General features: G+C 46.3%; 1 protein-coding gene across 3 annotated transcripts in view; it reads right to left on the reverse strand.

Annotated features, from left to right (window-relative positions):
• Positions 1 to 8,415, reverse strand: part of LOC127044810 (G protein-coupled receptor kinase 5-like) — a 75,726-nt gene extending 67,311 nt beyond the window's left edge. For 2 of the 3 annotated variants that reach the window (XM_050939997.1, XM_050939995.1), the window contains exon 1: positions 6,863 to 8,414. Coding sequence is in view for 2 of the 3 variants with exons in the window: in XM_050939995.1 (XP_050795952.1) it covers positions 6,863 to 6,914 (52 nt within the window). In the remaining variant the exon portion in view is untranslated. Of the gene's footprint in view, positions 1 to 6,862 lie in introns of all 3 variants that reach the window. The other variant, XM_050939996.1, reaches the window with a different exon arrangement.
• Positions 8,416 to 11,111: the final 2,696 nt, after the last annotated feature.

Here is an 11,111-nt window from a genome sequence, read left to right on the forward strand (position 1 = left end):
TGAAAGAGTGATTGGCTTTAAAGTGTTTTTCTTTTCCTGTTTGGTTTTTAATCTTTAAAATATCAGGACTGATAAAGAAAACATCACCTAGCTCTGACAGCACATTTAGTCAGTAGATCTCAAAAGCAGTTTACAAAAGAAGATCAGTTTCATTATCCCCATTTTACAGATGTGGAAACAGAGAGTGTGGCAGAGGCACTCTAGTCTCTTGAGTCACAGTTTAGGGCTCTCTCTGTTAGACCATACTGCTTGGCTCACTGGGGGGTTTGTTGTGGGTTTCAGAGGATGTATGTTATGAGCTCTCACACTAACTGAAGGCCAGCAGTGTTAAATCTTAGCAAAGAGTTCCTTTCTCCAATGTGTTGATAAGTCATTGAAGTTAAATATGCACTAAAATACTTCTGAAGCAAGCCAACAAATCCTTTCCTCTCCTCATTGCTCAATTTCCACACGTGGCTCTTGCATTGGTCTCCTTTAACTAATTCTCACCACCATAGTCTTCCCATTTGGATGGGACCTGAATTTCTAAGGATATATAGATATAGATATCAATATAGAGCAATCTATATAGATATATATAAACAAACAAAAAAATAAAAAACAGCACCCATGCAAAGCAAAAACACAAACCCATCTTCCAGCCTTCCTTCTCCACCCTAAAGCAGCTAAAAAAGGCACAAAGCCCATTTTTAAATCCCTAGTTTGTAACTCGTCTTTAAAAAGGTCCCTAAAATGACCACATTTCCCTTTCAGTACCAGCTCCCTACAAATCTCTCCCCCTCCTGTTATGAACCAAGATCTGTTGGGGGACAGTGGGACCTTAATTCATTTCCCCACCCCCTACAAACCACACACAACAGGGAAAGTACCTTTCACTTTCCACTTGGAAAACACACACACACACACACACACACACAAATCATTAACTCAGCAATCGCTTACCAAGTTTGTCTATTTTTGTCCATTTTACAAAGTGTAAAATTAGCAACTTCTTTGTCACCTGACCTACCTGTCACCACTTCAGCTATTCACCCCCAGCAGCAGTGTACATTAAGCTGCAGGCAGCAGAGGAGAGAGAGAAGCTAGCTGTAAAGCAGTAAGATTTGGGGGGAAGGGAGTTAGCCAACAGGCCCTCTCTGCCCACAGGTCCCCAGGACTGCCCTTGTGGATACAGTAAACTGGCGACAAAGGTGTTCTTCCCCCCAGATGTGAAACTTTGAGTTATGCCAGAGAAATCACCTGTGAACAGTTGTTTTGTAACAATGGCTTAGTCTGAGGAACTGGTAGATTGGAGCTGAAGTGGCGTATCTAATTAACAGCTTCTAACACTCTAGTCAAGCTAAAGCCAGGGTACTTTAGTCACAGTCAGATTGGCACATGCTAACACTGGGGTATGTGAAGGGGGGGGGGGTGTTCAGGCCACATCTACCTGGGAGGTACACCAGTGTACTTAGCTTTTTCCAGCAGAAGCTGCCCTGAGCCCATCCACAAATTGTCTTGTTTGTGGTTTATCTTGTGCCTTGTACCAGAATCGTTAAACCACTTTGGAAGCAACTTTGCTGTTTCAGTAGGTGTCCTATTGTTGGGAGGTTTGCATGGATACATCCTCATGCCAATTTCACCACACTACTTCAGTGAGTCCTCCCACCGCTATCCCACACTGCACTGGTTCACATCTGGACTGGCCTCTCTAGTGACCCTGGGTCAGATGTTCCCACTGTTTAAATGCTGCAGGTACACCCCTTAGGAGCATCGATTTGCAAATGAAGCTCATGGCAAGTACATAGATTCATAGTCTATTACATCACCCATGCTCCACATTTCCTCATGGCACAGTCTCCTAAGCCATCCCTCATTTAGGGGCCAGTTGAAGGCACAAAGACACAGACCTTGCCCATGCTGGGATTAGCCCAGATTTCAGCCGCTAGTGCAGACAGGCAAAGCGCCACTATGCTGCAATTACTGGCACAGTTTACCCTAGCTCCCAGCAGGGGTGCGCACCAGGGTAGCTACAACGGTGGTTGGAATATGGACAGCTGCCCAGTGCAATCTCAGGATTTTAAGAAGGGCCGGGCTCATGGTTTGTGAACACTTGAGGTTGGGAATACCGCTGACAGCGCAAAGGGCCCTGAAAGTGCAGTGAAGCCCCAGCAGCCTGTCAGAGCGGTGTAAAGGGGCCCTAGCGAATGAGGATCCTGCCTGAACGGATTCACTCAAGGTGGCTGGGGGGACCCGCTTTGGGGAGGGAAGTCAGGAAATTCTGGCTCCTGAATCCATAGCCTCTAAAGACTCCATCCAGAACACCAACGGCCCCAGGAAAGCTGTCCCAGATCCCTAAACCCTCCAGAGTTTAGCACTGGTCACTGTTGATCAGGAACCGTTTGGCAGACAGACGTCCGTTCCAGCTGCACTCCAACCAGCTTGAGACACACACAGCTCTATCTGCCTTGGGCAAGGGCGAGGCCTTGCCCACAGACTGGCCTGGCTATGCACCTTCAAGTGCCATGGGCCCTGTGAGGAGGAGTGCACGAGTTAAATCAGAGGCCCTGCATGCCAGAATAGGCAGGGGGCAGTCAGGTCACTGCGGACTCACCCCCAGCGATGCTGGCAAGCCATTCACAGCAAACCACATGTAGCCAGCTCCACAGAAGGAACCCAAGGCACTAATCTGGTTTTTACAGGCAACAGGACTAGTTATCCCACCACGGCAAGTAGCTTAAACAGAAAAAGGATCAGGTACTGCATGTCCACAGAGCGCAATCCCTTTGACCAACACTGGGGCAGAAGGCAGCAGCTGCTTTCTCTCCTAGCGCCCAGCACAGCAGCTCCAGACCAGACTCCTATCCCCAGCTGGAACAGCAGGAGTGGGGACTGGACATATAGGGAGGCAGAATATCCTTGCCTAATTGGCCAGGACTCTAGGGTTATCACCGCTGCATGATCTCTAATGGCTGCACGCAGGGAGGGCCTTGACTCTGCCACGCACTCATGTTTCGGTCCCCCCTCAGCACATACAAAAGTGTTTTTCTGGCCCTGAGACAAGGCTCCCCCAGTGCTGCCCTTGGGGCGGTCAATTGCCACTGAGGCAGAGAGGTTTTCCCACAATTGCCATTTTACAGTGTTGGCTGTGAAGACACCAGCTGCTGCTTTATAGTCCTAGAACCAGCAGCTCAGCCTGGAACCAGGATTCCATCTGAGCCCGTAGCTAATGCACAATGGAAAAAAGCCCTGCAACAAGAGCACCTAACACCTTGCTAAATACGCTGCCAGGCCTTTTCCATGGGATATTGATTAAGTCACAGCACTTAAAGGAGACTCAGGACTCCAGAAACATAGGCATGTATTTCAGTGTTGTAGCGTTAAACTCTAGTGCATTTTATGGAGGCAGGGATATTTCTACAATGACATTTGGATCAAGTATTTCCAGATGTCATGCTGGCCGGCATGCAGAAGGGACAGGTGAAGTCAGAGCCCTAAACCATCTCTGCCAAGCTTACACTAGCCCAAAGCCGTAGGACCAGTTATTCAGCCCTAGGCTCACCTCAACCTCAAATGCACAGGAGTCACAAGCAGGAATTCAGGTTACATTGGGTGTTGAGACAGCCCACCCTCTCCAGTAGCATTTCAGACACTCCACTTCATGACCAAACACACAAAAGGTTGTACCCAAGTGACCAGAGAAGAGACAATCCAGCTGCCCAAGGAACAATGATTAGAATCATCACTTTGTCTGATGGTAGCAGCAGAACAATGCCCAAGAAAAATAAATCCTCCTGGACCCTTTTCGTGCCTCGGATCCACCTCTGACTTGAGCTTGGATCCACCTCTGAAGACTTTCAAAGCTGCATTTGGACCCCCAGCACCTGTTTAAATTAAATGGGAACTTGGCATCTGAATCGCCTAGGCATCTTTGAAAGACCGAGTCCAAATACCTTTATCCACAATAAGCCCATTGGAATAGATCATGACCTAAGGTGTGCAGGGGATTTGAACATTACAATGGCCCCGATCTCCTTGGCACCTGAGACACTCTTGCCATGAGCTAGCTACTGTACATTGGTGCTGCTCCTTAGTGGCACGAATTGTTTGCTGCTCTGAGGTGCAGCAGCAGCAGCATCTCATTCATGCAAATCATTCCTGAAGGATTCCAGTAGCTCAGGTTTCCAGCCTTGTAAGACTGGGAATTGGAAAAAGTAGACTCTGGATCTGTCCAAGGTCAGAATGCACAAGGGGACCTCCCACCCACCCCATCCAGGATGACAAGTCAGGGAAAGTAACCGTTATCAAGCCTGAAAGGAAATAGCCTCACTGCACTTGAATAGCAGGACAGGCCGTTGAGTTACTTTTCTGCCTCCATCAGAGAGCAGCTTGTGGTCATCTTGTGTTGAAATTAACACTATTTCTGTCTCACCTTTTATAGTTTCTCTGCCTCCTATTAAAACTGTCTCTGTTTCTGATACTAGTAATTTACAAGTGATGCATTCCTGCCTGGTGTTCCCCTGCCTAACAATGAGCTTCCTTGGAAGAAAGAACTAAGCCAGGGGTTGGCAACCTTTCAGAAGTGCTGTGCCGAGTCTTCATTTATTCACTCTAATTTAAAGTTTTGCGTGCCAGTAATACATTTTAATGTTTTTAGAAGGTCTTTGTCTATAAGTCTATAATATATAACTAAACTATTGTTGTATGTAAAGTAAATAAGGTTTTTAAAATGCTTAAGAAGCTTAATTTAAAATTAAATTAAAATGTAGAGCCCCCCCGGACCGGTGGCCAGGACCCGGGCAGTGTGAGTGCCGCTGAAAATCAGCTCGCGTGCCGCCTTCGGCACACGTGCCATAGGTTGCCTACCCCTGAACTAAGCAGATGGTCTGCGCTACAGTGCTCTGGTGAAGCCAACTCACGCCAGCTCAACTTTGACTTGAGTTACCATGGGCCAAAAGGAGCTTTCATTTGACATCCGATGGCTTAAGTGAAAAGAGCTGAGGAGCTTAGTTCAGGAGACAGATGCCCATATACTATACGAGTAGCAAGGCAGCTCACAAAACACACACCACCATGAATGCGGGTCTTGGCTGGAAGACAAAGGGCTGAATGAGCCACAGAGTCTGAACTCTCTTCTGTAGAGATTGTTCTCCCAAGCTACAGGCTGAGGCATAATTAGCAAGAAAGCTTCCCCACCACTTGGCATGTACAAATATACGAGTGTGTGGCAAGTAGTGTCCATGGGACACTGTTCTCCCACACTGCGTTCACTGATAAGAGAAGGGGCCCTTCAGAAGAACGTGCCTTCCAATAAATGCTGGCTTGCTGTGGGATCATCCTTAAAGCAAGACATTTCCCCACTGTCACTTTAAGGGATTTCCTTATTTCACATCACTCTACGCTGCAGTCTGCTTTTCAGTTATGAAAGTTTAGGAACATAGAGTAAAATTTTCAAGTGATTTAGGAACATAAGTCCCATTTTTAAAAGTGATGTAGGCACTTAGGAGCCTGAGGCCAGGTCTATACTACAGATTGTTGCTGGCATAGGGGTGTGATTTGTGACTGGCATACCTGAACTAGGGGCATTTTCCAGCACAGATGTAGTTACATTAGCAAAAGTGTGGTTTTGCTAGAACACTGTATTTCACTCAAGGAGTCTGGAATAAGCTATGCTGGCAAAGTACGAAATGTCATTGGTATAACCATGTTCTCACTAGCTGCACTTTGCCAGTATAGCTGAGGTAGCTACACCAGCAAAGCCTTCAAAGTGTAGAACTGGCCTAAGTATCAGTGAAAGGCAACAGGACTGGCTACTAACTCCCTGTTTGCCTTCTGGAAATGGGACTTTGATGCCTTTGAAAATTTCACCTCCAACATAAAAAAAAAAAAAAGTACATGAGTTTAGCATTACTGGTATCCCTCCGTAATTCCTGCATATTTACCACACTCGAACAATCAGTAGCCACTTTACATTAAGGGTTTAAAGATAAGGAAGGTAAAACAATCTTTGTGGTGCAATGAGTGAAAATAAAGAGATGCCATCTTCCAGGACACCACACCTGGTTAAAATGTACCACGACCAGAATTTCTGTTGTGATGTCTACAGCACAGTCACACAAAATATACCACACATCAGGTCAGCAGCATGACCACTGTTCTCTAGCATAATAAATTAGATCAAATCTCATGAAACAGACCATCTGTAGAATATCAATGAAAGGTCAAGTATAACACAATCTTGGGATTCTCCTGCAACACATCTTTAGCTTTCTGTGGTAATTAAAAGTCACAACATGCTTTCAATATTTTTCCTTGTCTGCTTGTCAGAGTTTTGCATCCAGACAGAGCCACAAACATGCATTTTATGCTTCCTGTTCAAAAACAGAGCCAGAGTCCAAAGCTTAGCTCACACATGTAAATCACATTGCAGTTCTGAGGTGCAGGGAATATGTAAAGTTTCCATCCCTAGGTCATAGTCATTACAGAGAAAACTTTAAACAAAAAACAAAAGCCTGGGTTTCAAATGTTTGCTCTGTATTTGGAAGGTGAAAACACCAGAGGATGTTTTGTAAATGAAGCTATAAATGGTAAATAGCGCAATTATAAAGCATCTTGTGGAACTACTGAGGAAACCCACTAAATCCCAGTTTCCAGGTCTGTTTCCTACAGCTGCAATTCAGGTTACAAAATATCCTGTTCTCACCCCTCCTCCTCTCCGGGCACAGTTTGCTTTCACTCAGTAAAATCAAACGAGCAGCAATATAGCAGCAGATGCTTCAATCCCTGTTCCCAATTTCCTTCTGTTAGTCACGGTGTCAAGGCACGTTCAGAGACACCCAAATCATACACTCAAAATGACCCAAGTCCCAAGTTATTCTCTTACCTTCTCTAGCTTTCAGCAGGACTGTGTTGGCCACAATATTCTCCAGCTCCATAGCGATCCAGATTTTGAATATGTTGCAGGAGGAAGAAGAGGAAAGAGATGGAAAAAGGAAGGAGCAGCTGTGTCCTCGAGAGCAGCCTACGAGGTGGCTAGCCCCCCGCCCCAAAAATGAATGTAGCAAACACACACCCCAAAAACCAAACAATCAGTCAAAATCCTCCTGTCTTCTTGTAGAAGAGTCACAGAGGCCAGGATCCGGAGCCTTTTGTGGTAAAGAGGCAGCAGCACAAACCCCAAAGGAGGAAAGGACCTTTCCTAGAACGATTGCAATCCAGGATACAGGACTCCCCGCGACTCCTTCCCCTCCACCTCCTCCCCAGCCCGTCCACACCCCGGGAACGGGATCTTCGGCTCGTGAGAACAGCCCCCTGAACGGAGTTTGGGGGCACGGAGGTCATCAACACTGGGGGAAAAAAAAACACCCCCCACCCCCAAGGGAGGATGCTGGGGTCCAGTCCCTTGAATCCAGGGCAGGTTAGGGGCTCAGGATTTCCCCCACTCCCCCAGTGTAAATCCAGCTCCCCATGAAGGGGAAGAAGACTGGGATCCTTTATCCCCCAGCAGCAGCAGGAAATAGCATGGAATAGAACAGACTATAGCAATCTGAAACTGACTGGCTACAAAACGTTCCATGGGGGCGGGGCTTAGCACATCTGACGTTTCATAGGGCGGGGCTAGATGACAAACGCACTAGGATTTATATAATTCCCCCCTCCCCCCCAGAAAAAAAAAGCCTGGTATCACAAATGCACCCTGGGTAACGTAGTTCAACCAGCTCTCTCTCCTCCCCCCCTTTTCACTTTTGCATCCCCAGTGCTGTGGTTTATTATGGGGACAAGAAAGCCAGAAACCTCTCCCCCACACACAGCCTGCACAGGCTGGCTCTATGTAGCTAACGACCCCAGGCAGGGAATGGCTTTTCCCCTCGCCTACATTTGTCTGTGGTTTGCATACAGGATGACCCCATTTCAGCTAGGACTGGCTGGCCCAGTGTGGCGGGTGAGGGGAGGTCCCAGCTGTACTGGACACAGTATTGGAGTGTGGGTGGGGGCTGGTGGTGCACACCCAGCCCATTGTCACCTGCCAATGTACCCAGCCAGGCCCAAAATCTTCTCACCCAGTCTTGCCAGGGCACAAGGGAAAGAAATACCCAACTGCCAGATCAGTTCCTCACGTCTAAGGCAGACCATTTTGAAAGGGTGCTTTAGGCTGTGTGCTGTGCAGGGCCAGGAACTCCCATTTGTACCAACAGGGCCAGCCTGTAGCATCCCCTCACAGCAAGAGAACTGACAGCACTCCTCTGTAATCAATACTATGGGGAAGTTTCTATCTGTTTTAACGAAGGCAGCTGGACACACAGACAGACCTAGTGGCTTTGCCACGTTCCCTAGCTCTCAGCCTAACCCAGCTGATACTGCCTATGAACCCAAAACTGGCTCCTCCTAAGTGGGGGAGTTTAGGAGGCACGGAAAAGGCTGCACACCTACCCATGACACACTGTTCACCTCCACAGGCAGCTCTAAGGTCTTTGCTTGTCCTCTGGAGGCATGATAGCCAACCAGGACCACTGAGACAGAACTGCTTAGGATGGCACAAGAGGATGTAAACAGGGCTGACAAGAGGAAGGGAAGTCATGCTGAATAGGAAGCTTTTGTATGGGTGAAATATATAGAGTGCCATGAAGAAATAGAGGCAGCAGCGAAAACAGAGTTACCTGGGATAGCTGATTTACTTGGTCTTCTCCACCTTCATTGCCTATGACCCTAGGAATCTCTCAGACAAGATTTGGCATGTAGCACACAGTGTAGAAGGGGGTTTGATATGCTCATAAGAGCTCATTTCAAAACCTGCCTATTAAAGAGCCCATGTCATTTTTCCACAAGACTCGAGATGTCAAATCCTGGCATCTTGGCCAAATTGTAATAGCAACTCTTTGCACCTCAGAAGGATGGTGTTAGCCACAATTATAGAGCTAAATTTATTTTATTCCCAAAGTGCACCTGAACTGTAGAGGCTCCTGCTATGTGATATCTGCCATAAACAAATTATATGTAAAGTGAATTCAATAAGAACCAAACTTAATTTAAGCACATTGTTAATCTGTTCTCATGGAACTGGAAAGGACACTTGCAACTTAAAAAGATACATCATCTAAAGCTTTGTGCACTTGGGGAAGTGGTTCGGGTATAACATCAGGTATGAATCTAAACCAATATAGTTGTACCAGTCTGGACACTCCTAATTTTGAAATAAGAGTGCCTCTTTTCAGTTTAGCTTGTCTTGTTTAGGAAGAGGTTTAATCTACACAGAAAAAGCCACTCTTCTACCACAATAAGTGGGGTGTTATATCCATATAATCCATGTAGATGAAACATAAATCCTCAGAAATATTTCCATACTATATTCCAAATAAAACAGCTATTTATTTGAAAACATTGCCCTGCAGCCTTTGAGACCTAAGCCCAGCAACACTATGGAACATGCAAATAAAACCTACTTCATGGATTTTTCCTCAGCCAAGATGACAGTATTGCAATAAAATAACTCCCAGTGGGTGCGACAACCATGTGATTTTTTGAATTCTCACTGTTCACTATGCAGGTGGATTAATAAACACACATAAAATAATGTATCAAATGCCATAATTTGCCTCATCCTTTCTTAAATTTTCTTCGGCCTCAGTGCATGAAGGCCTGGAGTGCCACAGAATAATTGAGCATCTACAAAACAGGAGGAAAATGATCCTTAGCACTCTCCAAAGCAGGAGCTGTGTTATGCCCATGGAAAGCAATGGTTAGGCCCTACTGGGGGAGGAAAAAGAGGCTACTTCCTCTTTGTAGAATTGTTTCCAGTTACAGTAACTTCACAGGCTGGGGAATTCACTGAAAGTCTCCAAAGCTGGAAGAACTTTTCCCGCACTGGTTAAGCATAGTTTATAATTGATGCAGTCCCTGCTCAGTTTGTGCGTGGTGCATAGCTTATGGTACAGGGCGGCCTCAGTAGTGCTGCCCAAACTCTGAGATGTAGATAAAGAAAATGTTTATTTTTTAAAAGAAATTGCATTTGCTTAAGTAATTTATACCTTTAATATCTCCCATACCTATTTTTTTCCCCTAGAGTATTTTCACAGGTTGGACAGTAGCCACAGAGAGTAGCTCAGGTGTTATCTATACAGGCTGATAAGTCACCTGGCTGAACACCTGATGCTGCTGGATTGTTCTAGCACAAGCACTAGGAGAGGGGTACAAAGCAGCAATTACAGTAACTCTCACGGCCAGACTGATTTTAAACACAATACCATGAAGTCCTCTCATGGGAAGCTCTGTGCATAGTGCCTATACAGTTCCCAGTGAAGGGGATGAGAATCAGTTTGCATCACACATTTACCTCCATGAATAAAATAAGTCTTCCGGCTCTAACGCCCCTCCAGAGGAAGAGCACATAAGCCTCTGAGAAGCAGCTCAAGGGAGAGGTAATAACTGATCATTTCACTGCACCAGAAGCCGTTTTACCTTTGTGGAGATCACAGTGAAGAGCCTTACAAGCTTCCCCCAGCAAAACCTTACTCTTGCTGACAAATTACCATTCGCTGCAGGCTGGATGAGGTCTTGTAACATCACTGACTTGCTGAGTGATACAGCCTGAGATATCTAAGAGCATTCTGGCCAATTCAGCATCAAGACAGGTGTCCTCTCTGCCACTGCAAGCCCATTCTAGTGCCTGCTCTGGGCACACCTGAGCAGTTCAGCACAGGAACAGTAGGTGCGCACCACAGAGCAAATCCTGTTCCAGTTTCTTGTTAAGAGGAAAAAAGTAGGGTGGACCGCACAGAGCCAGGTTAGAGGGAGCTAATGCAGAGAGCTAGTGGATTCCTTGTCTTGTCTGTTACAGAGCCTGATTTAATGAGGAAGGGATGGTTCATACTTGCAAGGCCCAGTCAGAGACAGACAGGCTCCAGCTTTCTGCTGATAACCAGGAAGTGCCTCACTCCCACCCTCACCACTAAGCCAGAAGGAAACATGCTCCAATTTGCATTGGTTCCTCAGCCCACCCTGGACTTTGACACAAGAAATCCTCTAGGTCAGAAGGGAGTGGTGGGGGCATAAGATCCCGTTTGTGATCAGTACCATGTTCTGTTTGTTCCATACAGCTACAACCCAGAAAAAGCAGATTCCAGTACAGGTCAGTA

Source organism: Gopherus flavomarginatus, chromosome 2 (assembly GCF_025201925.1).
Source record: "Gopherus flavomarginatus isolate rGopFla2 chromosome 2, rGopFla2.mat.asm, whole genome shotgun sequence".
Classification (NCBI taxonomy): domain Eukaryota; kingdom Metazoa; phylum Chordata; order Testudines; family Testudinidae; genus Gopherus; species Gopherus flavomarginatus.